Source organism: Ochotona princeps, chromosome 4 (assembly GCF_030435755.1).
Source record: "Ochotona princeps isolate mOchPri1 chromosome 4, mOchPri1.hap1, whole genome shotgun sequence".
Classification (NCBI taxonomy): domain Eukaryota; kingdom Metazoa; phylum Chordata; class Mammalia; order Lagomorpha; family Ochotonidae; genus Ochotona; species Ochotona princeps.
In genome coordinates this window covers 53,741,906-53,768,110 of record NC_080835.1, presented here as the reverse complement: position 1 = coordinate 53,768,110, position 26,205 = coordinate 53,741,906, and the positions used below count along the sequence as shown (strand labels likewise).

The 26,205-nt window shown below is 48.5% G+C and overlaps 1 protein-coding gene across 2 annotated transcripts in view; it reads left to right on the top strand.

Annotated features, from left to right (window-relative positions):
• The window catches only part of P4HA3 (prolyl 4-hydroxylase subunit alpha 3), a 37,451-nt gene extending 14,973 nt beyond the window's left edge, over positions 1 to 22,478 (top strand). Inside the window, exons 4-13 of one of the 2 annotated variants that reach the window (XM_058663572.1) lie at positions 787 to 936; positions 5,649 to 5,700; positions 8,310 to 8,473; positions 9,169 to 9,345; positions 15,082 to 15,146; positions 16,641 to 16,800; positions 18,084 to 18,146; positions 19,572 to 19,640; positions 21,058 to 21,154; positions 21,847 to 22,478. In XM_058663572.1, coding sequence (XP_058519555.1) covers positions 787 to 936; positions 5,649 to 5,700; positions 8,310 to 8,473; positions 9,169 to 9,345; positions 15,082 to 15,146; positions 16,641 to 16,800; positions 18,084 to 18,146; positions 19,572 to 19,640; positions 21,058 to 21,154; positions 21,847 to 21,917 — 1,068 coding nt within the window. In that variant the 3' untranslated portion in view covers positions 21,918 to 22,478. The remainder of the gene's footprint in view (positions 1 to 786; positions 937 to 5,648; positions 5,701 to 8,309; positions 8,474 to 9,168; positions 9,346 to 15,081; positions 15,147 to 16,640; positions 16,801 to 18,083; positions 18,147 to 19,571; positions 19,641 to 21,057; positions 21,155 to 21,846) is intronic. The other variant, XM_004590040.2, reaches the window with a different exon arrangement.
• The last annotated feature ends 3,727 nt before the right edge of the window (positions 22,479 to 26,205 follow it).

The following is a 26,205-nucleotide window of genomic DNA, read 5'->3' as shown; positions in this document are numbered from 1 at the left end:
GACAGTCAGTATCTTGGCCCATGCTGCCTTGACTCAGTGTTTGGGTTCTCTTTACCTTAGAATATAGCCATGATGGATTACATGAATGTGCTATCCTTGTCTTAAAAAAAAAAGATTTATATATTTTTATTAGAAAGTCAGATTTACAGGGAGAAGCATAGACAGAGAGAAAGATCTTCCATCTGCTGATTCACTCCCCAAGTAGCCACAATGGCTGCAGCTGAGCTGATCTGAAGCCAAGAGCCAGGAGCCAGGAGCTTCTTCTGGGTCTCCCACGTGGGTGCCATGTCCCAAGGCTTTGAGCCATCCTTGATTGCTTTTCCATGTCACAAGCAGGGAGCTAGAAGGGAAGTGAAGCAGCCAGGATATGAACAGGTGCCCATATGGGATCCTGGTGCATGCAAGGTGAGGACTTTAGCCATGAGGCTACCGCGCCAGGCGTACTATCCTTGTCTTAAAATGCTCTTGCCCTCGATATCTGCGTAGTGCAGGCCTTCTCCTTCAAGGAAGGTTCCTTTCTAATGTTGCTTCTCCCAGGAAGCATACCAAGGTCCCCACCTTCTCCCTCAGGATAGTTTACCTCGTTAGAAATTCCTTAAATGAGAGAACCCTGAATTTGCCTGCCACCTGGTACAGACAAGAGTATAGAATTGATGCTCAAGAAGTGGAATTGAAAACTAAAATCTGTCTTCTTGGGTTCCCAATCCCTCCTCACCCTTGGAACGGACATTTTATTTCTTGCATCTGTGGACTGAGTCCTGAGTGATGGCCTGGTGTCTCCTGCAGGTGGCCTATGACATGGGGGATTACTACCATGCCATTCCTTGGCTGGAGGAGGCTGTCAGCCTCTTCCGTGGATCCTACGGGGAGTGGAAGACGGAGGATGAGGCAAGTCTAGAAGATGCCCTGGATCACTTGGCCTTTGCTTATTTCCAGGTAGGGGAGTAAGTGCGGCTTGTTGCCCAGAAAAGTAACATTTCAAAAGGCAGTTTCTAGAGAGAACTGTTGCTTCCCACCGTTTGCTTAGCTTGTCACAAGAAAGTTTTCCTCTGCAGAGGAAAAAAAATGGAAGGGGATGTGGAAAGAGAGAGAGAGATGCAATGTTTTATAATTTTTCCCAAGCATTTTATGTACCTTCTCCTGTTTCATTTTCCCAACAGGGCCAAAGGTGTCCTTAGGGTAGTTCTTTTATTCTTTCAATTTAGGTAAACTGAGACCCAAAAAATAAAAATCTTTGTCACAGAGTTTTGAGAGCTGGGATTAGGACCCACGTCTGTCGGCCTCAGCCTGGTGCTGTTTCTGGCATGTTGGCCATTCCCCCAGTCAGTGTCTCCCACAGGGGTCCTGTCTTGTCACCTGCAGCAGGACCTGATGCATGTAGCAATGCTTACTGGGTTCATAGGAGGTGTGGGTCACCTCATGCTCTCATCAAATCAGAACTCTTCCCAGATCCCATGCCATGGTATTGCCATGCAGGGGTGACCTCTCTTCCTCCTGGTGCTGTGCAACCTTCCAGAACAGTCTGTAACAATCTCCAAGGGCCCCAACTCCCTGCAACTTGGCAAGTGAATCAAACCATCTCTACACTCCAGTTTTCACGCTGCCCCAAGCCCACCTTTTTTTTTCCTGAGAAAAAGGAGGAGGGTGTGGGTGGTCCAGACCCATGTGTTGATACCTAATAAGTTTACCCTCAAAACCCTGTTCCTTTCCTGGGCATCCAGGTAAATGTCTGCATGCCCAGTTGCTGACAGTCCTACTTGGTTGCCTCGTGTTAACACTCAGGATAACATGACCTGGCAAAGTGAGGGAAGTCATTGAATTTTAAAAGAGGAAGAAAAAGCAGAATCGATATGGAGGAACTCGGAGAAAATAAGTCAAAGAGCTCGCTGTGAAAAACAGGGTTTTAATCCTGCGCCAAATGTTACTTGTGTTTTGTGTTCCCATATCTGCCTGGGCTTAGGTTTCTGCTGTGCTTAGCAGCTGGCCTGCCCGTGCCATGTCGTGCTTTGCCTGCTGAAGATCTGTTCACCTTACAAGGCACAGCTCTGGTTCCCCTGCCTCCATGACATCTGCTGAATTCTTCTCACTCCTGGCCATCTCCTTCTGTTCTTGCAGTACGTTGTGTATAGACGTTCCAGCAGGAAGCACATGGTTTACCAGGGATTGATATCCCTTTCTCTCCCACTAACATAAGGCTAAGTGGCCTCGGGACCTTTCATTGTCTTAGAAAATTAAAACAGGTGGGTGTTAGTAATGAATGCAGTGATTAAATCATAGGCCATAGACTTAGGTCAATCAGGATTTAGGTTCTGTGAAGACTGGGGTAACTTAACCTCCTTGGGCCTCAGTTTCCCATCTGTGTGAGGGAAATGGAATTGATGCTTACTGTAAAAGGTTTCTGTGAGGATTAAATGTTTTCATATACACAGGGCCTTCAGCACAAAGCCTGATACCCATCCTGTACTTAATAAAAATAAGTGACTATTATTATCTTATTGTGTACTACCAGTGTAGGTTCTCCGTTTCATTTAGTGTTATGCATCTGAGGCAATTTAATGGGAACAGCAGAAGTAACTATAACTGTGCTCTTCACAAAAATATACTTTTATTTCATTACAAGGCTCTGCAGTAAAACTATAAAATCATATTTTGATTCTCTTCATTTCCCATAGATTCTGAAAAGCCATCACCCTTAGCTAATATCTAACATTCTAAGGTATTCCTGGGTTAGTTAACTATTCCTCTATTAAATACACAATAGAGAAATTTGTGTTATTAATATTTAAAAAGAAGATTAGGGCCTCTGTGATGTGGCTTCTGCATGGAATAAAATATGGCCACTGCAAATGCTATTTTTGAAGACTTTTACTGATATAAAAATGTCCCGACCTGTAGGACACGACGCTCAAACCCTGAGGGTGGACTGGGAATGCCGGGCTGCTGGCCCAAGAAACACACGGACACTCATACTTGGTGGAAAAGAGTGCCTCCTCTTTATTTTTACTCCTCATATATATACCTTCTTCTCTAGGGGAGGGGGAGAAAGGGAAGGGTTTCCTGGGAGTAATTATCTTCACTGAAGCAGGGAAGGAACTAATCATCTATATTGAAACAGGGGAGGAACTAATTATTTGAACAGGAACAAGGGTGGAGGTTCTATTCTGCTTGCTCTACAGAGGATGTTTTGGCCTAATATCCTGCTTGCTGTAGCCCTGCCTGCAGGCTTTTGCAATACAACAGGCTGTCAGGTAGGCCAAGTCTAAGGCCCTAAGTCTCTGGCTCCTAACATAAAAATACTCCTAATCAGGGTACGAAAATGTGCAAAGTGCAATAAAACTATAAACAATCAAGAAACTGGCATTGTGGCAAAGCAAGTAATGCCACTGCCTACGAAGCTAGCATCCCATGTGGGTACTGGTTCATGTCCTGGCTATTTCATTTCCAAATCAGCAACCTGTTAATGACCCAAGAAAAGTAGCAGAAGATGGCCCAAGGACTTGGACCCCCCCTACCACCCAGGAGACTTGGGTGAAGAGTAAAGATTCTCTCTCTCTCTTTCTGTCTCTGTAACTCTGATTTTTAAATAAGTAAATCTCAAAAAAAAAAAAAAAAAAAAAAGCCCAGCACAATGGCCCAACTGGCTAATCCTTCCCTTGCAAGCTCCAGGATCCCATATGGGCACCAGTTCTTGTCCCAGCAGCTTCACTTCCTATCCAGCTCCATACTTGTGGCCTGAAAAAGTAGCGAGCTTAGCCCAGAGCATTGGGATGGTACAGCCACATGGGAAACCTGGAAGAAGCTCCTGGCTCTTGGCTTTGGATCAGCCTGGCTCTGGCCATTGCAGCCATTTGTGGAGTGATCCAGCAGATGCAAGATATTCTCTGTCTCTCCTTCTGTCTGTAAATCTGCCTTTACAATCAAAATAAATAAATCATAAAAAACCATATCATACGCAAAATACACAGAGTATGCACTTCAGTAGCATTTCTCATTTAAAATTAAAAAAAAAATTTAAAGGCAGAGCTAAAGAGAGAAAGCTCTTCCACCAGCTGGCTCCCCAAATGGCTGCAATGACTGGGGCTGGGGCAGGTGGAAGCCAGGAGCCAGAAGCTTTTTTAGGTTTCCCCATGTGGACGCAGGACCCAAGCTCTTAGGCCATCTTCTGCTGATTTTCTAGGTGCATTAGCAGGGAGCTGGTTGGAAGTGGAGCAGCCAGGACTCAAATGAACATTCCTATGGGATACTGGCACAGCTTTACCTGCTGTGCCATAGTGCTGGCCCCTGTCATATTTTACAATGTGCTTCTTATTGCTTTTATCATTTTTTTAAAAGATTTATTTATTTTATTACTAAGTCAGATATACAGAGAGGAGGAGAGACAGACAGAAAGATCTTCCATCCGATGATTCACTCCCCAAGTGACCGCAACGGCCGGTGCTGTACCGATCCAAAGCCAGGAACCAGGAACCTCCTCCTGGTCTCCCATGCGGGTGCAGGGTCCCAAGGCATTGGGCCGTTCTTGACTGCTTTCCCAGGCCACAGGCAGGGAGCTGGATGGGTAGTGGAGCTACTGGGACTAGAACCGGCGCCCATATGGGATCCCGGCTTGTTCAAGGCGAGGACTTTAGCCACTAGGCGACGCCGCCGGGCCTGCTTTTATCATTTTTAAAAATGGGCTTTTAAGTTTTGCTCAAATGAAATCGTTGGGAGTAGCTGCATTTGTCTGTTGCTCACCCCTGGACAATGCCCAGAGGCTGCCACCATCCCTGGCAGGTGCTGACTGCAGTGTGTGTCCGGAGAGCCCCTGCCTTTCTCCCATGTTGGGAAGTCCAGGGTTGCACAGCTGCAGGCTAGCCATCCCTGAGTCCTGGGGGAACACTTCCCTGCGGTTCTCCCTCAACCTCCTTCTTGCTCACTTTGTGGACTTTGGGAAGCATGACCGAGGATGAATTACATTTTCACTCCTGCTTTCAGAGTGCCATTGAAGTTTAATAACAAAGTAGAGCCACATACAGCACCCTGTAATTATATGGCTTTATGCACTTTTTTTTTTAAAAGATTTATTCATTTTATTACAGCCAGATATACACAGAGGAGGAGAGACAGATAGGAAGATCTTCCGTCTGATGATTCACTCCCCAAGTGAGCCGCAACGGGCCGGTGCTGTGCCGATCCAAAGCTGGGAACCTGGAACCTCTTCCAGGTCTCCCACGCGGGTATGGGGTCCCAATGCTTTGGGCCGTCCTCGACTGCTTTTCCAGGCCACAAGCAGGGAGCTGGATGGGAAGTGGAGCTGCCGGGACTAGAACCGGCGCCCATATGGGATCCTGGGGCTTTCAAGGTGAGCACTTTAGCCGCTAGGCCACGCCGCCGGGCCCGGCTTTACGCACTTTAGAAAAGATTGTTGTCATTCACTTTGCCACCTTTCCTGGCTAGGGCAGTAGTAAGCCATTTATGTGCGAGGGACAGGAGGAGCCTGGTCTGCAGCGGGCCGTGAGCTGGTCTGCTGCTGTTTCTTATGAGCTTTAGTGTCCACTCATGAAAGAATATTCTATGGTATCATTTTTTTTAATTCATGTGATGATTTGATCAGAGGAGGTATCCTCAGTGCAGTTAATAGTTTTCTTTTTTTTCTGTTTTTGAACAAGGCAGGAAATGTTTCCTGGGCGCTCAGCCTGTCTCGAGAATTTCTTCTTTACAGTAAGTAGTGACCAATCCTGTTATTAATGCAACATTAGGGGAGCAGGAGGAGGTGGCGTTAAGCAAAAGAACTAGAACTCAGAAACACGCAGATACTGTGTGTTCTCACTGACATGTAGAAGCCAAAATAAGTTAATTTCATGGCCATTAGATTAGAATTGTGGTCACCAGAGGCTGGGAAGGGAGGAGAGGACACAGATAGATTGCAAACTGCAGGTTGCCAGCAGGAATAAATTCTGATGCCCGGTAACACAGCAGGGACACCCTACTGTCCCAACAATTTGTTACCTATTCTATAAAGAACTAGAGGAGAGGCATTTGGAAGATTTTCAGCACAGTAGATACCATAAATGTTTAAGAAGATGGGAAATATTAATTATCCTGAGTTGATCATTTCATATTGTATCCAGGAGCTACATTATCACACTGTGCCCAGAAATACGTGCAATTAAGTTAATGAATTAAGTACATTTGTTAAAAAAAAAAAAAAAAAAGTAAGCCAACCATTACACTTCACTTCCAGAACATACTTTTCTACTTTGGGCCTTTAATCCCTGCGAATGAAGCTGTCATCATCAACAGAGTACACATGTTGGGGGAAGTCTGGCTGCTGAGCCCATCAGCATTCTGTGGGATATGTCCGTGTTACTGTCTCTTCCCTCCCTCCTTGACCCCACTGCCTGCTCCCCTCCCCAGCCGAGTTCAGGTCAGTGTTGCTTCCATAGGAACCAGTCCAGGGTGGAAGCCAGTTTCTTCATAGACATTTGAAAGACCCGGTGTGTGGAGGGAGGCCGAGGAATGAATGTAGTCAGTGTGTGCTGTCGGTGCCGCCGGAGGGAGAAATACTCCAAGGAGTAGTCCCTGGGACAGCTCACAGAGAGAGGACAGTTCTTGCCCTGAACCCAAAGCTCCCTTGACTGGCAAGGATCCGGCTCAGCTGGTTCAAATTCAGTGTCAGCTCCTCTTCACAGGATGCCCTGCAAACAAGATGAGTCCAGCAGGATGAAAGTACCTCCTCCCCTCAGCTTGCATATATTCACCCTGAATGCTAATGGTTGATCGCTGACTAGCCTTTCCTTTAAGAAGATATTTTAGATACTAAAATAAGATGCAAAGTTGCTCATGTTTTAATTACGTTGAAGGATTTCCTGGGGGTGGATTTTACGAGTGTAGCTAGCCATTGCTTTTGAATGAATCCATTTAGTAGAGTCAGCCCTCCGTGCCCACTGTGTCCATGGGCTCAGCGACTGCAAACTGAAAACTTTTGAGAAAAAAAATAAATGACGTCTGTCCTGAATATATATAGACTTTTTCTGCTGAAGTTATTTCCTGAATGATATGTCTTAACTGTTTACATAGCATTTACATTGTATTAGATGAAAGTCATCTGGAAATGGTTTAAAGCATGGTAGCGGATGTACATAGGTTATGTTTAAGTGATGTTACATTTTATGGAAGGGACTGGAGCCTGTTTGGATTTTGATATTTGAGGAGAGTCCTCAAAACAAGAGCAATTGCCTGCTTGGGACAATGTTCCTTTCTGATACTTTACCCAACAGTGGGCTACGGAAGTAGCTGTGTGGTTTGGAAACACTGGTGCTAAGTCATATGAACTAACAGCTCACCCAACCTGACTCCGTCTCCTATGTCCGATGGATTAAAACCTCTGCCTCCCCCAGAGAACCCAAAGCATGTGCTCATGGGTGGAGAAGTGGGACATGCCCAATCGGGGTGCCCTTGTCACGTCTAGCTCTGCAGTTTTTCATTGGTTTATGTATGTAATTCCTGGGCCCTCGCTTCCTTTTGTGCCAAGGTGGTGGTGGTGGGGAGAAGCAAGCTAAGCACCTCAGGAAGCAAGCACTAGAACAAGTGAGCCCCTCCTTCTGAGAAGCAGGCCTACAGGCCAGAGTGGGTCATATGGTGGCCAGAGAGGGTACAAGCAAGACACACATCCCCTGGGCTTCCCAGGGGCCACATGGGAATCGAGCCTGGGACTCATATGTCCCATGGCACTCTACTCTATGTGTAGACAAGCCAAGGAATTTGAAAGATGTGGTAGAGCCAAGGGTAAATTCATATCTAGTCCTCCAGGGAATAACCTGGGCTCTTTGCTACCAGCCATGCCTCTCTGGACTTGAATTTGTTGGACTCATTTCCATGTTCTAAGTGTTTGCTTATGTCCCCTTTCCCCATAGACTTTAAACTCTGGGAGGGTCACCTCTAGCACAGTATCAGGTGCATAGTAGCTGTTCCTTGAACATTGACTGAATGCATGGGTGAATGAATGAAGTCTTTCCCCTTTATAATGAAACTGACCATGGCCCTGTCCCAGGGCAGCCTTTCTTCTGATGCATATAGCAGTGCTTACTGGTCTAGGAGTATCAAGCACTTCTCCCCTTCCCTAGGCCCTTAGTGTCTTCAGATCTGCCTGGCCCAAGTATTTTTTTTAATGCCAACTACTCTTCTTACACCCTTCTGTGCATTGATATAAGAGCCAGTCAGGGAGCCTGGATGCCAGTTCTGTGTGACCAGACAGCTGAGGAGTCCTTGACAGCTCCTCCTATGCCCAGTGTTCTCTCTGTCCTGTTCTTTATTCTGTTCTCTTCCAGGCCCTGATAACAAGAGGATGGCCAGAAATGTCTTGAAATATGAAAGGCTTTTGGCTGAAAGCCCCAACCAGGCGATGACAGAAGCTGCCCTCCAGAGACCCAATGTGCCCCACCTGCAGACCAGAGACACCTACGAGGGCTTGTGTCAGACACTGGGCTCCCAGGTAGGATTCTGCTCCAGAGGAGAGCAGGAGAGGGACTATCGGGGTCTCCCGTCCCGCAGAAGAAATCACCCGATACTCCAGGCTCTGTTTCAAGAGGCACTTTATTCTTCCAACCAGTCCGTTTCCCAGCCGGTCGACTTGACTTCTTCCTTCTTCTTCCCTTTCTAGCCCTTCTCTCTGCTTCATTCCCCAGTCTCCTCATTGCCCCCCAGTCTTCTGCTCTCTGTCTCCGTCTCCTTCTTCTTCTTCCTGTCCTTCTTCCTGAAACCCCACTGCTTATATACAATCCTAATCCAATCAGCTTAAAGGTCACCAATGCACGCGGCAGGTATGCCAATCATAACTCTGATCACATGCAGCACACGCGCCAGGCATGCGGCCGTGGGCCAATCAGAAGGCACTTCCCGAAACCTGTTTACCGCCAAGCTCTGAGAGGAGGAACGGCCTCGGTGCCATCTTAGGGCAGGGCACACGTGCAGTGCTCCCAACAGGGACAAGCCTAGCTTGAGAGTGACAGGCCAGAGTTTGCCCAATGTGAGGGTGAAGGCTGGCATGAGTGGACTAGCTGACCTGGAAAGCATCGGGTAATCACTTTCCATACCCTCACCCGCCAGTCTTCTCTGCCTTGGTTTCCCTGAGCCGGTTTCTGCTCCTAAGCCCTTTTTTCTTCCACTGTTTCTATACTTTCCTTGCAGCCCACTCACTACCAGAACCCCAGCCTCTACTGCTCTTATGAGACCAACTCCAGCCCCTACCTGCTGCTGCAGCCCGTCCGCAAGGAGGTCATCCACCTGGAGCCCTATGTTGCCCTCTACCATGATTTCGTCAGTGACTTGGAGGCCCACAAGATCCGAGAGCTTGCGGAACCGTGGGTGAGTGTCCCCAAGAGCCCACCAAGGACTTTCCTGTATGGGCTCTCATGCCTGGAGTCTGGGAGAGTGAGGACAGGCGGCTGGAAATATCCTCACACGTCACCAGTCCAGGAATTCAGAATGGTAGAGGAAATTAGTGGTCACCTCTGCAGGGAAGGGGTCAACTGGGATCTGAACAAGGGGATTTCCTTTGAGGTGTTAAAGATGTCCTCTCAGAGGTTGCTGGGGAACACACAACTGGACGGGCATTTGTCAAAAGGCAGCAAATAGTACACTGGAGACTTGCATACTATCCTTGTGAATTCAACCTCAAAAACTAAAATGAGGTTGGGCGTTGTTGACACTAGGTTGAGCCACTTCTTGGGATGCCTATTTCCTGTACTGGAATGCCGGCTGAGTCCCAGCTGTGCTGTACATCAGATCCAGCTTGCTTCTCATGGACTTTGGAGACAGCAAATGATGGACCAACTACTTGGCTTCCTGTCACTCACATGGGAGACCCAGATGGAATCCTGGCTCTTGGTTTTGGCCTGACCCAAGCCTGGCTATTGTGGGCATCTGGGAAGTGAACAAGTGACTAGAAGATTTCAATCTCTCAATTCATGTCCCCCTGGGAAGTGTGGTAAATGTTTAGAAAGCTAGTACAGGCTGCCTCCCTTCAATCAGCATGTGGTCTCTTTAAAAATTCACAATCCTGCAGACTTATTTATGTCCAGTTAGACACCAGGCCCCATGCAGGCAGCTGTTTATTCATTACTGAGCAGCTGTGGCATGGAGCCTGCTTAGCCTCACACTGGACTGTGTGCTGGACTTTTACAAGGAGAGCAAGTGTTGCTCCTTTCCCTTTAGGTGCTTACTGCATGGGGGCAGTAGGGAGAAGCAAATGTTTACCAAACAAAATCCTTCATGCTGTAGTAGACATGCATGTGAATGGTTGTACGATAATAGCAAAGTGAGTATCACTTAGAATAGGCATTTGGACCAGTGGTCAGAATGTCAGTTAAGAAACCTATGTCCTGGGCCAAGCACGATAGAATAGTGGTTAAAGTCCTCGCCTTGAATGCGCTGGGATCCCATATGGCCGCCGGTTCTAATCTAATCCCAACGGCCCTGCTTCCCATCCAGCTCCCTTCCTGTGGCCTGAGAAAGCAGTCGAGGATGGCCCAAAGCTTTGGGATCCTGTATCTATGTGGGAGACCTGAAAAAAGTTCCTGGTTCCTGGCTACGGATTGGCTCAGCAACAGCCATTGTGGCTGCTTGGGGAGTGAATCATCGGACGGAAGATCTTCCTCTTTGTCTCTCTTCCTCTCTGTATATCTGCCTTTCCAATAAAAATAAATAAATCTTAAAGAAACCCATGTCCCATGTTGGAGTTCCCTGGTTCGTTGTGTGGCTCCATGCCCAATTCTGGCATCCACTTATCCTTATCGTGGGAGGGAGCAGGTAGTCAGCTCCCTGCCACCTACAGGAGAGACCTGGATTGAGTTCTTTTCTCCCAACATCAGCCCTGGCCCAACCGCAGGAGTTACAGACATCTGGACAGTGAACCAGTGGATGGGCTTTGTCTGTCTGAACTCTCTCCAGAAAAAAAAAAAGTGAGCCTTCACAGCAGAGTCAGGGCAAAGGTGTTCATGCAGGTGTGTTCAGGGGATGTGGGGGAGCTTGGTGGCTGAGGTGTGCAAGAGACAGGGTGGGAGGTTTGGGGAAAGAGGGCAGGCCAGGGAGAAAGTGCTAGCAGGTGCCTGCAGGCGGCGCTAGGGAGTTTGGATCTCATCCCCGAGGCAGTAGGGGAGCTGCTGAGCAGTCCTCATTTGGTCTGTGCCTTTGAGGCAGACCCCGACAGACGTGGCTTAGAGGAAGAAAGGCACAGTATCATTTTATCACGCCCAGCTGGCCATTCTAGAATCTCTATGGGGATGATGACACTCTGTTGACCAAAAACGCCAACAATGTATTTTCATAGCTTCAGCCTCTGAGTAAGACAGCAGCCGGTTGCATTTGACCACCAGCAGCTCCTTCCCCCGCCCCTCCCAAAAAATAGTTCTATTGCCATGGCAATGGGACAGGCGGGGCACCCAGAGATGTTCACTGCAGGCTTGTGGTCAGGTCATCTGTTTGGCATGTGCAACCCTGGCCACAATCCCTTCCTGCGGAGACATCTTGCCGGAGAGGCTCAGGCCTGGCTGGTCTGGGGATCACCCGGGCATCAGTCCCGTGGGCCTCACAGGGTAACTGCGCAGCTGCCCCGGGGGCTGGCACTGGGTCATCTGCTTGCTCTTCGCTCTGTCCATTCCTCAAGGCTTTGTATCGCTGCTTTCCACATCACACCCACCCACAGAGACTCAGTTGAAACCTCAGGCCTGCCTTCAACCCCGTCACCCTGGGCACTGTGGCCTGCTCTTACTAGTTCTTTGAGTGAACAGTATTTCTCAGAGCACTTTTTAAAAACAGTTACACATTTTTTTTTTAATTTATTCAACACAGAGAGAGAAACAGATTTCCCATCCGCTGTTTCACTCCCCGGGAGCTGGACCAAGCTTCAGCTGAGAGCTGAGCACTCAACCCAGCTCTGCCACGTGGGTCTCAAGGACTCAACCACCTGAGTTAGCAACTGCTGCTTCCTGGGGAACTGGAATTGGGAGCAGAACTGAGACTGCAGCCCAGGCGCTGTGGTAGGAGATGTAGGTATTCCCAATTGCTGTCTTTCGCTGTTCCATGCGCCCACTCCCAAGAGCGCCGTCTGAGCCGCATACCTGCCCCTCTTTAGCCAGTTTGTTTGGTCCTTGATGTTTTCATTTCTGCTGTGTTTATGTGCTGTCACTAGCAGCTTCATGGGGTAGTTTTCTGTCTCCCCTGAACTGTAAACCAGCAGACATTCTATAGCTTCATTCTCTCTCTTTTAAAGATTTTTGTTGTTGAAAAGGCAGATTTACAGAGAGAAAGTGATCTTCCACCCACTGGTTCATTTCCCAAGGCGCAATGGCCAGAGCTGAGCTGATCCAAAGCCAGGAGCCGGGAGCTTTTTCTGGGTCTCCCATGTGGGCGCAGGGTCCCAAGGTTCTGGGCCATCCTCAACTGCTTTCCCAGGCCACAGGGAGCTGGATGGGAAGTGGGGTTGTCTGGACACAAACCAGTGCCCATATGGGATCCTGGTGGATACAAGGCGAGAATTTAGCCACTAGGCTTTCTTGCTAGACTGTGTAGTTTCTCTTAAAATGCATTCTCACATTATACCTCACACAGCCAGAGCAATGTTTAAATGGTAAAATAATAAATAAACTTTTTTTTAAAAAAAAGGTTTATTTTATTTATTTGAAAGGCAGAATGCCAGCAGCAGCTGGGGTTGGAACCAGGCTGAAGCTCCCATGTGAGTGCAGGGGTCCAAGCACTTGGGCTACCTTCTGCTGCTTTCCCAGGTGCCTTAGCAGGGAGGTGGATTGGAAGTGGAACAATCAGGACTCAAACCAATCTCTGATATGGAGTGTGGTGGTGGCTTAATTGTGCTGTGCTGTGCTGTAATAGCAGCTCGCTTTTAAACTCTTAAAAAAAAAAAAAAAAGATTTATGGGTCTGGTGCGAGCGTGCTGGGATCCCATGTGGGCACCAATTCTAGTCCCGGTGGCCCCGCTTCCCATCCAGCTCCCTGCTTGTGGCCTGGGAGAGTAATCAAGGACAGCCCAAAGCTTTGGGACCCTGCACCTGCATAGGAGACCCGGAAGAAGGTACAGGTTCCTGGCTTCAGATCAACTCAGCTCCAGCCATTGTGGCCACTTGGAGAGTGAACCATCAGAAAGAGGATCTTCCTCTCTGTCTCTCCTCCTCTCTGTATATCTGCCTTTTCAATAAAAATTTAAAAAATAAATCTTAAATGATTTACGTTATTTATTTATTTGAAAGAGTTGCAGAGAGAAAGGGAAAGACAAGAGAGAGAGAGAGGTCTTCCATCCACTGCTTTACTCCCTAAAAGGCCACAGTGGCCCAGGCTGGCCAGGCCAAAGCCAAGAGCCGGGAGCTTCATTCATCTGTGTCTTCCTCGTGGGCGGCAGGGGCCAGGCACTTGGACCATCTGGCTCTCCCTCATGGGCGGCAGGGGCCAGGCACTTGGACCATCTTCCAGTGCTTTTCTGGCATGCCGGCATCACGCTACATCACAACGCTGTTTCCACTTAAGCGCTTTAACAGGTCATTTTCTTCCTGGCTGCTGCTGACTGTGGCCAAGTCTCTGCCTTACTCTTGACACTCAGCTGCTCGCAGTGGTTTTCCTGGCCGTGAGTGGGTCACACCCCTCTAGCCCCTCAGCCCCTGAATGCTGCTGCTGCCCTCTTTTCACCTGTATGATCCCAGCTCACCTTGGGGCCGTCCCAGGAAGTCATCCTATCCCTCAGGGTAATGGACAGGTTGCCCTTCTCTCTGTTTCCATAGTGCACTGTACAGGCCCATTCAATGATTTATGGGTGGAGACACTCTCTTGCGTCTCCAGGACCTGGCCCAGTGCTGGGGGAGAGAGGACAACTCACATGTATTTGCTCCAAATGATGAGCGACTTACTAGGAGACAGTAAGGGGTTGTCCAAGGAGTTGTGCAAGGCTCCTATGCTGGGAGACAGAGGATCCCTCACGCTGGTTTGTAGACCTTGGGTTTTGTCCTGGTAGAGTAGGAAGAAGCATCTCTCCTCTGAGGCTCACCCATTGAATGACTTGGGAGAGAACCCAGGAAGCGATTAATTAACAGGGGCAGAGGGTGGAGTTCCCCAGAGCCTGTTGTTCATGTGCAACAGCTGACAGGTGGAGAAATGGGTCCAGGACAAGGTCAAGGCTCTGCCCCAGCTGTCTCCCTGGCTCAGGAGCAGGGAGGATGACAGGAGCCTCAGCAAAGGGAGGGGACTTCTGTCTCATTCAGTTCATTGCCCTAGGACTGCCTGGACTGCCGGGGAGGCAGCAGGCCCTGGACCTGGGGCCTGGCAGTGTCTAGAAGTCCAGGGCCTGGCCTCTCACATTCATTTATCCACTTAAGCAAGTTTGAGCACCCTGCCTGCTGCCACACCTTCTTTCCAGCCTGGGTGTGTGTGTGTGTGTACACACATACAAGAAGCAGTGTCTTGGTGTCCCAAGGATGGGGGTCTTGCTGCATCTGGGAGTTCAGAGCAAACAGAAACGTTCCATTTGCTGGTGACTCCTACCCCGTTATTTCTCATGATTAAGGCAGGTGTGACAGAGCGGGATTTGATTCTGGGTAGGGAAGGGCTTTAGTCAGCACTGTTCAGTAAGAGCAGGCTGCCTCCCAGCTCAGGGCTTCCTGGAGTCCAAAGTGTTCGTTTAGTTTCACAAACGTTAACCACTTCCCAGAGGTCAAGCCCTGTGCCCCACACTGGGATACAAAGATGGATGAGACCCAGTCCTAGCATTACCTACTTCTCCACTTTACCAAGAAAAATGGATTAAAATACCAGCTTATTTTCAGTCTAGCAAACTGTGATGGACAGCTTCCCGGCACACATGGTGCCAATGGTTATTCTCACCTCCACAAGATATTTGGTTAGTTAGGATCTTCTGTGTTTATCAGTGCCCAGCTCTGAACTGGAGCCACATGCAAAATATCCTTTAGTTTAAGCAGGATGTGGAGATCATTGTGTTTCTCCTTCAATGAGAGGTGGTGCACCTGTGGCTGTGACCAAGCCATCTCCCATCTCCGTTTGGGTCACAGTTATTTGGACCTTGTCTTGTGGTTTTCCCGCCAGCTGCAGAGATCGGTGGTGGCATCCGGGGAGCAGCAGTTGCAGGTGGAGTACCGCATCAGCCAGAGGTGAGATGGACCCCCTTCTGGGCAGGGACCCTTGAGTGTGTCTGCCACCTGCCCTTTGGCTGGGGACACAGCTGACTCCCAGGTCAGCAGCTGCCAGTCATGTGCCATCAGAGAACCTGAAGTTCACATTCATACCCTTGTGTCCTTTTGGTGGGGAAGAGGCTCCCACACTGCTTGCCCAAGGAACTTCCCCAGGTTGTTACAGAGTCAGGAGTTTAAGTAGAAGGCCATCAGAGCAGAACTTGAACCGGCGCCCTCAACCAGAACACAAGTACATAGCTGTTCTCCTGAGGAGGAGTGCTTCCTTGCCTCAAGAATTCAGGCCCATCCTTGTTTATGATTCAACTGTGACGGGATTCCATTCTCACCTGCTGACTCACACAAGGTCTGACTTTCCAGAAAGATGGTTGAGCAGACTCCTGACCTGACAGCCCCTTCAGAGGGAAAGATTTCAGAGGAGGGACCCCAGCTTTTCCCTGTCCCTCCAAGCAGCCCTGCCTGCTTCCCTCTGTAGCCCTGTATTTGCACTGTAAGCAGAGGACTCGTGATGATGGTAACAGAAGGATTCTATCCAAGCCACAGTGGCATTCTGCAGAAAGGCCCCACCCCTGCAAGGGGAGTTGGTTTGTGTGGTCGGGGAAGTGAGATGAGTAATCAAAATTTTGATTCAGAATAGATGTAGCTGAACTTATTTGGTCTGATCCACTAAAGAACATTTAATGTTAGGAATTATTTTCTGAACTCTGGAAGGTGCATGTAACCTCAGCTGAATTGCTTCTTCTAAGTTTTCTAAAATTCTTGTGGCTTTGATTTTAGTGGACTAGATGGCATTTTCTTCACTTTTAAAATAAAATTTAAAAAAATACCTCCTCCTTTTGTTACACCAGCCCTCAAACCTTCGGGCTGATCTCCCCGAGGTCATCAGGGAACCTCATAGCTCACACACTTTATGGACTACTCATTCTCCACCAAGAAAATCCAGATTCCTTGCCACATATTTTTGGCTTTCTCATGCCCTTAACTGTCCCGGCCTTCCTTTATGGATCAAGTGCTTTGGTATCCACATGCATTATTTTGAGTCACACCTCCATGTCTATGTTCACATTGCTTCTTCAGGCTCAAACAAGCTTGCATGTTTCCCATCCATGAGCAGTGACATTTTGTGTACCCTTCAAACTTCTGCTTAAATTATCATACTCTGTTACCTCAGTACCTCCATAGCATTAACTTCTACCTCCTCTGAGTTCCCCAGTAATTGAGAGTCTTATTTCTCACTTTTTCTGTCTCAATTTGTGTTTGTCCATTCCTATGTAAGGCATGAGCTCTTTGAAAGCAATCACTCCATCTCGGGTATCTTTGTAAGCACAAGAGTTGTTTCTCCTGCCTGCCTGCCTTGCTCTGGCAATTGATGCCTTTCAGTCAGTCATTCAGAGACATCACTAAGGCTTTTCTGGCATCAGAGTACTGATGTTGATATTGTCCAATCTGTTTCAGTGCCTGGCTGAAGGACACGGTAGACCCACTGTTGGTGACCCTCGACCACCGCATTGCCGCCCTCACCGGTCTGGATGTACAGCCTCCCTATGCAGAGTATCTGCAAGTGGTAAACTATGGCATCGGAGGGCACTATGAGCCTCACTTTGACCATGCTACGGTAACCATGGGACACTGTTCCAGAGTGGGGTGCCAGGGCATGGCCGTGGGGGCACTGTCCTGAGCCAGGGCATGGTGTGTCTCACCAAGGCAGAGCTCCTGGAAGGTTGTCAGGGAAGATGAAGTGAGATCTTGAAATGAAGGTTCTTGTTTCAGAAATATACTGCTGGTGAGAAAGGAAAATGGCATAGCCACTTGGGAAATAGTTTGGCATTTCTTAAAAAATTAAATGTATACCTGCATGTGATCTAGTGATTTACTCCTAGGTTTTTTTTTTTTACCTAAAATCATAATATATCCATAGCCATACAAAGACTTGAACATGAATATTTACAGTAGCTCTATCTGTAATAGCCCCCAAATGGGAAATAGCTCAAATAGTCATCAACAGGTGAATGGGTAATAAACATTAGTTGATATATCTGTGCAACGGATTATTACTCAGCTATAAAAAAGAATTAACTTCTGCTACATCCAACAACATGGATGAATTCTAAACACCATGTGCAAGTGAAAGAATTAAGACATAAAAGATTACACATTTTATGATCCAGTTTATATGAAACTTCTAGAAAAGGCAAAACTGCAGAAAGTAAAGAAGCACACTGCCCAGGGCTCGGCCTGGGAGCAGAGACTGAGTGTAGACTTCAATGAAACAGACAGAATTATTCCAAGACTGCATTGTGAGAGTGGCTGGCCAACTATTACAATGGGTGCATTTTGTGGCTATGCAAGTTGTATCTCACATTGCCTCACAACAACAAAAAGAATGTCTCTTTAGAAAGTCATTGAGAGGGCTCGGCAGCATGGCCTAGTGGTTACGGTCCTCGCCTTGATCCCATATGGCTGCTGGTTCTAATCCCAGCAGCTCCACTTCCTCTCTATCTCTCCTCCTCTCAGTATATCTGACTTTGTAATTAAAAATAAAATAAATCTTTAAAAAAAAAAAAAAAAAAAGAAAGTCATTGAGAACCTCAGTCTTATTATTTGATATTATCTGCAATATTTTCCATATGCATTTATTTTAGAGAACCCAAAGATGCGCTTAGCTTTTGCTATTCACAGGTAGCTCTGTTCGATGAGTCTACCATTCATTTATATGTATACCAAAGACAAAGTGTGCTGACACCTGTCATCAAAGGAGGTCCTATCCCCCGAGGTGCAGCTCAGGGCTGTACCCGTCCTCATGCCCCATTTTACCCCTTCCTCTATTGATGGGGGAACCCTGGCTAGCATTGTGATATCATCTACATAAAATAATGCTGTGTTGTGTTTGTGCCGCAGTCGCCAAGCAGCCCCCTGTACAGAATGAAGTCTGGGAACCGAGTGGCAACATTCATGATCTATGTGAGTCTTGCTGTGGCGGGGGTGGTTGGCTTGGGGGTGTGGTTACCAGAGCTTCTGCTGCAGTAACTGTCTATAGATCTTTGTTTTTAAAAATGGTTTTTCCAAAGGAAGTTCACACAGTGATTTTATCTAGCTCTCGGGAGAACAATCTCCAGGAATTTTGTGTGTTTCAGATGGTATTTTTATCAGTTCAGAGAGGAGCAAGAAAGAAACACCAGGCAGTCCCTACCCTCGTGGAGCTCACATGATGTAACCCACAGACGAGCTTGTTGGAAGCTGGGGGTTAGGTTGGGCGGTGATGTGATGTTGACGCCCAACAGATGGTGGGGTCTAAACCACACAGGCAGGGGCCACGGGAGCCCCTGTGAGATACCACGGGGCTCCCAGGTGAAACTATGGCACTGTGGGGACAGAAACAAGAGACACAAGGCCACTCGGATTATGAGAGCAAAGAAGGAAGATGCCTATGAGGAAGTGCAGTGAGCCTGGCCTCTCTCAAGCAGTGAAAATTCTCTTCTCAATCTCACCCTAAAATCTCCATTTTGCCCATTCCATAAAACATCTGAGTAGGCCTGCTCTCCTGTCTCCTAGCATGGCCTACAGCGGCTGGTCCCAGGCTGTGTGGCCTTACCCTTCTAATCATGTGGCTCATGCCCTGCCCTGTGGACAGGTCGTGAGTTCACTCATCCTTCTCCTAGAAGAGCTTAGAATAGCCACTCCAAAGAGATGCCTTCCTGATGATGGCAGGCATCAACACATTAAGTATAAGGGCTCCATCTGACAACAAGAGACTAAGTTGTGATGTCAGCCTCCATAGGTAGCAGACATGCCCTGCCCTGCCATGCCCTGATCTTTTCAAGGGGGCTGTGTCTGGTCTCCAAGGCACAACCCAGAAAGGGCAGTCAGAGGCCAGCACGCACAAAGCCACTAGTGCTGGCAGCTGCAGTGTGTTTCCCCCATGGGTCCCAGGTCTGCACTCCCTGCAGCTGACAGGTGCGTCTGGCCACGCTGAGGCTGCAGCTGCTTGTATCCCAGGCTGTCACTCCAGCTGGCATGTCCATGATTGAAGTCTCTTGTGGCTGCGTCTCTGGTTCTAGAGAGCATGGATGTAAGAGTCCAGCAGGCTTTAAAATGGCAAATATAAGTGCATATATGTATCTTGGGTTGTGATGTAAAGGTACCTGTTTGTCAGTATCTCAATCAAAAAAGAAAAAAACAAAAACAAAAAACAACTTAAGTTCAGTAAGGATGGCCAACAATCATGCCCCCTAGCAGCCACCCTAAATGTTATTTAGATATTTCTCCAGGGTTAGAAATCCAGGCCCCAGAAAGGAAGCTTTGTGGAGATGACATTGGTGTGAACACGGGTCAGAGTCAGGAAGGTGGCTCCCCTCTGAATGCTGCCTTCTTCCCCTGTGGTTCTAGCTGAGCTCGGTGGAAGCTGGAGGAGCCACAGCCTTCGTCTATGCCAACTTCAGTGTGCCCGTGGTGAAGGTGAGGAGCCTGCCCCCAGGAAATGGTGCCCAGCCCACCCTACTATCCGGCTCGCTCACAGTCACTGCCACTGGTGTGGTGTGTTCCTTGTACCTCTGTTATTTTGGTTGCCTTTATGAGTAGATCTACATGTCTGACTCCCCTACTACCTAAAAAGAGCACCCCAGAGAAGCCCACCTGGGGCAGTTGTTGCTGCACCTATTGTGGGGGAAGCTGTGGCTTATAAGCTGGCATCCCATATCCTAGTTCAAAACCCAGCTGCTCCACTTCCGGTCTAGCTTCCTGCTAATATGCCTGGGAAAGCAGAAATTGCTTGGCCCCTGCCACTTGTTTAGAGTCCCTGGCTCCCAGCCTGGCCTAGACCTGGTAGTTGAGGCTATTGCAGGAGTGAACTAGTGGATGAAAGCTCTCTCTCTCCTTCTCCATCACTCCACCTTTCGAACAAGCAAATAAAACCAAACCAAACCAACAGAAAGAACACTACAGGATTTACCTTGGGATGGATCCATGGCAGTGACCAATCCCTTCCATTCTGAGCTCAGGACTAGAGGTGTGCAGGACAGCCCTGCACCGTGAAGCCTGTTGAGCAAATGATGTTGCCTACACATTTCAGATCAGGCTCCTCGCAGCCCTCAGCTAATTCAAGAATACTGTGAGGATCAAAAAGAACATCCCTAGAAGGCGCTGAGCACACCTTAAGCTTTCAAAGCACAAATGCTGGCTCTCCACAGATACTAGAGGGCTAGCACGTCCCTTCCTGGACCTAGGAAGGCTACCTCTGCTGTGCTCATTACCAATTCCCAGTCCCTGGGGGCTGTCTACTTCTGATGGGCCTTCGATATGGAAGAGTGTAGAACACAAAGTGTGTGTGTGTGTGTGTGTGTGTGTGTGTGTGTAGAGCATACAGCATTTGGGACCAGAACATGTGGGCTTGAGGCCCAACACTACTCCTTTTCAGCTGCATTATTTGCAGTCTCTTATGTCTCCACTTCTTTGCTAGGGTGATGGGATTTCGGCAGTGCCCACTTCCCAGGCATGAGAGGGGAGGACCTGGGGAGACAGGCTTCTGGACCAGTGACTGACTGACTGACCAGGGTGAATAATAGTTTATCCCCGCCCCCGGAGGTTTTGTTGGGTGTTGTCCCACATTGGTTCTGATAACACTCGTATTTACCTTGTTCTCAGCTCTCATTATTCTGTCCTGCTGTGGTCTGTTGCTGTCATGTGTCTGCATCCCCAGGGCCCAGAGCAGGGTAGACCCTTTCTCAGCAACCCACTCAGCGGCCACAGGTATTGCCTTATGCCACTCCCTGCAGGCCTAGTTCCCTAGCTGACTGGAGGTACCTGTGTGCACCAGCCCTTTGCCTGTGCTTCCCAAAAGTGGGGACCCTGGCCTGAGCCTCCCTTTTGTTTACAGAATGCAGCTCTGTTCTGGTGGAACCTGCACAGGAGTGGCAAGGGTGACGGGGACACACTTCACGCTGGCTGCCCTGTCCTGGTGGGAGACAAGTGGGGTAAGGCCTGGCCTTTCTGGCCATGACAACAGGGTTGAGGGTACAGCAGGGGCTGAGTGGAAAATAACATAACCCATCCCCCTCCCTCCACTTCCACCTTCCAGAAGCTTCTTCACGGTGCACATTAAATGAGATGATGAGGTGATCAGTCAGGTATCCGGTAGACTAGGAGTCTGCGAGGAGCAGCAGCCCATCACAGGCAGAGCAGGTGTCGGCTCGGGGTCCTGAACTGATTCCCGAGTTGCAGCCGAGGAGCTTTGCCGTCTGCGAAGAGCAAGCCAGCCAGTCACTACCCGGAACCACTGTATGGCTCCCTCGCCCAGGAGGAGATGGTCCACCAGGGAGAAGATGAGCAAGAAGGAGACAGATGTGGTGATGTCACAGCTTGTCTCTCAGAAGCAGAGGAGGGCTCAGGAGCTGATGGGCACCACGGAGCCGTCCCTTTTCTCCCATTACCCAGAGGCAGCTTTAGGACAGGGGAGGCGGGCAGGACGACTGGAGCTTCCACTCTGAACTTTACAGGAACTGGGGCCTCTTGGCCCTTACCCAGAGGATGACACCCTCTTGGCTGTGTACCCCTGCAAGCAGAAACAGCTGGTAGTTCACTGTAGGGGTGGGGAGCAGAGTGCCTGCCTGCTGGGGCTCGGGCAGTGCCGTGATTTTGCTCCTCTGTGGGTCCTGTTCCTTCCTAGTGGCCAACAAGTGGATCCATGAGTACGGACAGGAATTCCGCAGGCCCTGCAGCTCCAGTCCTGAAGACTGAAGTGCTGTGGTCCAGAGGAGCTGGTGTGGAGTCCCGGGGCTCTCCAGGGAAGCAGGGAGCTGAAGCTGGTGTGGTAGGAGAAGGAACAGAAGCGTCTAGGACATGAGCCTCGGTGGAACTGCGAGTTTCCTGCCCCCCCCCCAATGGGGAGCAAGGGATCAATTGATCTGCATCAGTAGACCCTCAGGAATGTTCCATCGTGTCTGCTGTGGCCATGAGAGGCAGAACAGCAGGGACAACACCAGCATTGGCCGTGGGGCCTGAGGAGGAAGTTTTGGAACTCAGACATTTTCATGAGGTGGGGATTTGGCTACCTTGAACTTTGACCACGGGACCCAGAAGTGACCCCGTAACACTTGCGGAGGGACCAACTGGCCAGGCATCCTTGGCATTCAGGCCTGCTTCCTGGGGACTTCCTCTGGAGCTTGAGCAGGGGGTGCCTCCAGCCCAGGGGGTGTCCCAGTCCACAGTGCCAAGTTGAACCTTTGTTAAATAGCCAGTCTTCCTCTCTTTTTTATATGAGTGTTTTGTGATATAAACATTAAAAGAGTTTTTCCAGATCGTTTTTCCCAGCTGAGGATAGTCTGACGTGGCCATGTTGAGTGGGGCATCTCAGCTGTGTGCTAGCTCCCAGCTGTAACCAGTTCATGTCTTCTCCCTGCGCTCACCTGCGAATGACTTGGCTTGCTGGGTTAATTGCAGGGACTCCTTGCTGGAAAAGCATGTACTTTGTGGCTTCTGTGCCCCCTGCACTTCTGTTTGCCTGGTTGCTCTCCCCGGGCAAGGGTCACTGCACCCTCATCCTTCTCAGAGCCCGGGAAATCACTGGTGCGGGGGCGGGGGGGCGGCTGAGATGCACCAGCTGGGGGCTTGTGGGTGGAGCCTGGGGATTTCCCAGCAGGGCTTGCTGGAGCAAAGGCTGCGTGGGGCCAGGGGTTGAGCACTTGTGTCAAGAGAATATGCAGGTTGCCTGGCCAGGCCTCTTTCACAGGGACGTGAACGCATCCTTCTCCCAAAGGGAGTCCCTCAGAGGAAGGACTGAATGGCTGGAGGCTGTGTTGTCTCTGTCCCCTCCTAGCATGCTGCCCTTCAAGACCTCAGCCTCCACAGCACTGGCATGTCCAAGGCCAGAGCCCTGACCTGCTGACCCTCAGCTACCTTGAGTATCGGTGAGTGCCTTGTCACGTTCTGGGTATAGTGCTGAGTGTGCAAGGATTCTGGAACCCCTTGGACTGAATTACTGCCACTTACTACTCCCCCTGCCTGCTCCTAGCCAACAGCCACTGTCTTCGGACCAGGCCCCTTGCTGTCTCCATGGGGCCAGGCTGTTCACAGGTGCAGGCCAGTCAGCTCATCATGCAATGAATGCTCATCCCACCCCTGTGAGCCCGATAGAGTTCTCCCTGTTTGAGGAGGCAGAGGTAGAGAGGTGGGTAATTGGCTCCAAGTCCCCCAGTTTGGCTCCAGACCTTGGGCTTTCAACATACGTGCTTTTAATTAACTCTGTGTGCCATGTGCGAGTTATCAGTCAATCATCTTGACCAGGTAACTGGCATCCAAGGAAGTTTGGATGCAAATTAAGCAACAGCTGCCTAATGAACTCCTCCCCGAGTCAGGGGCAGATGCTGGCTCAGTAGCTCGAATGTCTCAAAAAGCCAGTGTGGAAATGCTGCATTGAAGACTGCAGTCACCTGTGAGGGTTGCAATCTGGAGGAAGGGGAATGTGGTGATGTTGTGGGGGGTGACCCTTTTTGTCCGATCAGATATCACTGCGAGATGTGCTGTGGTTTGAACAAGATGGGACTCCTGAACTTGTGTGGATGGTTCATCCCCAAAGCTGGATGTCAGTGGCGCTAAGAGGGTGGGAGCTACATCCAGTGTCATGAAGGCCCTTGGTCTCCTTGGGAGGCGGTGCATGCAAGAGGGTTGTTTCTAAAAACCAAGCTGGGCCCAGCTGCTCTCCCTACTCCCTGACCCACGTGATCCTCCACGCATGTTATGATGTCACCAGCCTTCAGCCACGCCACAGCCAAATCAATGGGGCCAACCTGACCTCTCCATGGTGGAGCCAAAGCCAACCCCTGCCTCGTGGGGAGGAGGGCCGTGAGCCAGCTTTGAAGATGGGGCATCTCCCTGGAGACCTCCAAGGACATGGCTGGGCTTGCTATAGGATGAATGCCTGGCCCTAGAGCTACAAATAGTAACATCTTGCTCTTGGCCAGAAGGTGAGTGTTGTGGGTCATTTTGAGAGAGGGAGAAAGACAAAAAGCTCTAATTGCTTATCTACTCCCCAGATAGCCATGTAACAGCCAACAAACCAAGCCTCCCAGGCAGGGTCCAACTACTGGAGCCGTCCCTTGCTGCTTTCCAGGGTGCACATCAGCAGGACGCTGGAATGGAGAGCAAAGCTGGGATTTGAACCTGGGTACTCTGATATAGGAGGCAGGCATTGACTGGTAAACACCTGCCTTGCCAAGGCATGTTAGTTTTGAGTTAGAGAGGAGAGTTGTACTAACTTGCACTACCACCAGCAGTGAAGGAAGGTACCTTTCTCCCCACATTCACACCAGCAGATGTTGTTAGTAGAGCTCTGAATGTAAGCCAGTCTCACTGGTGTTAGGTGGTACCTCAATGTGGTTTCCATCTGTATCTCTGTGATGGTTAGGGAGCCCGAGCATCTTTTCATATGTCTATTAGCCATTTGAATCTGTTCTTTTGAAAAATGTCTGTTCATTTCCGTTGCCCATTTTTTAACAGGTTTTTTTTTTTTTTTTTTACTTTCCCTGGGCTTCTGAAGCTCTTTGTAAATCCTGACATTAGTCCCCTATCACTTGTGTAGTATGCAAAAATGTTCTCCCAATCTGTTGGTTGCTTCTTCACTTTGTTAATCGTTTCCTTTGCTGTACAGAAGCTTTTCAGTTTGATATAGTCCATTTGTTCACTTTGGCTTTGACTGCCTGTGCTTTGGGCATCTTTTCTAAGTCTTTCCCTGTTCCTATTTCTAGAAGAGTGCTTCCTATGTTTTCCTTTAATAGTTTGATGGTTTCTGGGTGTAGATTTAGGTCCTTGATCCATTTAGAGCTGATTTTTGTATACTGTGACAGGTGCAGTTCTTATTTCTTTATTCTGCAAGCTGCCATCCAGTTGTCCCAGCAGCATTTGTTGAATAGAGCAGGCTTTTTGCCTGGATTGTTTTCAGTTTTCTTGTCAAAGATTAGCTGTCTATACAAGTGTGGGCTCCCTTCTGGTGTTTCTATTCTGTTCTGTTGATCTTCTCTGCTATGTACCAGTACCAGACTGTTTTGATGACCACTGCTTTGTAGTACATCTTGAGGTCTGGAATTGTGATTCCTTCAGCTTGGTTTTTATTTTTCGGGATAGCTTTGGCTATTTGTGGTCTTTTGTGTTTCCAGATGAACTTTTGTATCATCTTTTCTATTTCTGAGAAGAATGTTGTTGGAATTTTGATTCGGATTTATTGAACCTGTGTATTACTTCTGGTAATATCGACATTTTGATGATGTTGATCCTGCCAATCCAGGAACATGGTAAGTTCCTCCATTTTTCAATATCTTCTTCTATTTCCTTTTTTAATGTTTTATACTTTTCATCATAGGTCTTTTACATATTTAGTTAGCTTAATTCCTAGGTGTTTAAGGTTCCTCTCCACTATTTTAAAAGGGACAGTACTTACAATTTCTTTCTCAGCCATGGAATTATTTGTGTACACTAATGCCATAAATTTGTGTTCATTAATTTTGTATCCTACTACCCTGCCAAACTCTTATGAGTTCCAGTAGTGTCTTGACTGAGTTTTTTGGTTATCCTAAGTAGAGAATCATGTCATCTGCAAATAGAGATAATTTCAGTTCCTCGTTTCCAATTTGGATTCCTTTAATTCCTTTTTCTTGCCTCATAGCTCTGGCAAAGACTTCCAATACTATATTGAAGAGTAGTGGTGACAGTGAACATCCCTGTCTAGTTCCAGATTTTAGTGGAAAGGCTTCCAATCTTTCCCCATTTAGTATGATGCTGCCATTGGGTTTGTCATAAATTGCTTTGATTGTGTTGTAGAATGTTCCTTCTATGCCTATCTTGCTTAGGGTTTTCAGCATGAAGTGCTGTTGGATTTTATCAAATGCCTTCTCTGCATCTATTGAGAGGATCATATGGTTTTTATTTTTCAATTTGTCGATGTGATGTATCACATTTATTGATTTGCAGATGTTGATCCATCCCTGCATGCCTGGGATAAATCCCACCTGATCTGGGTGAATGATCTGCCTGA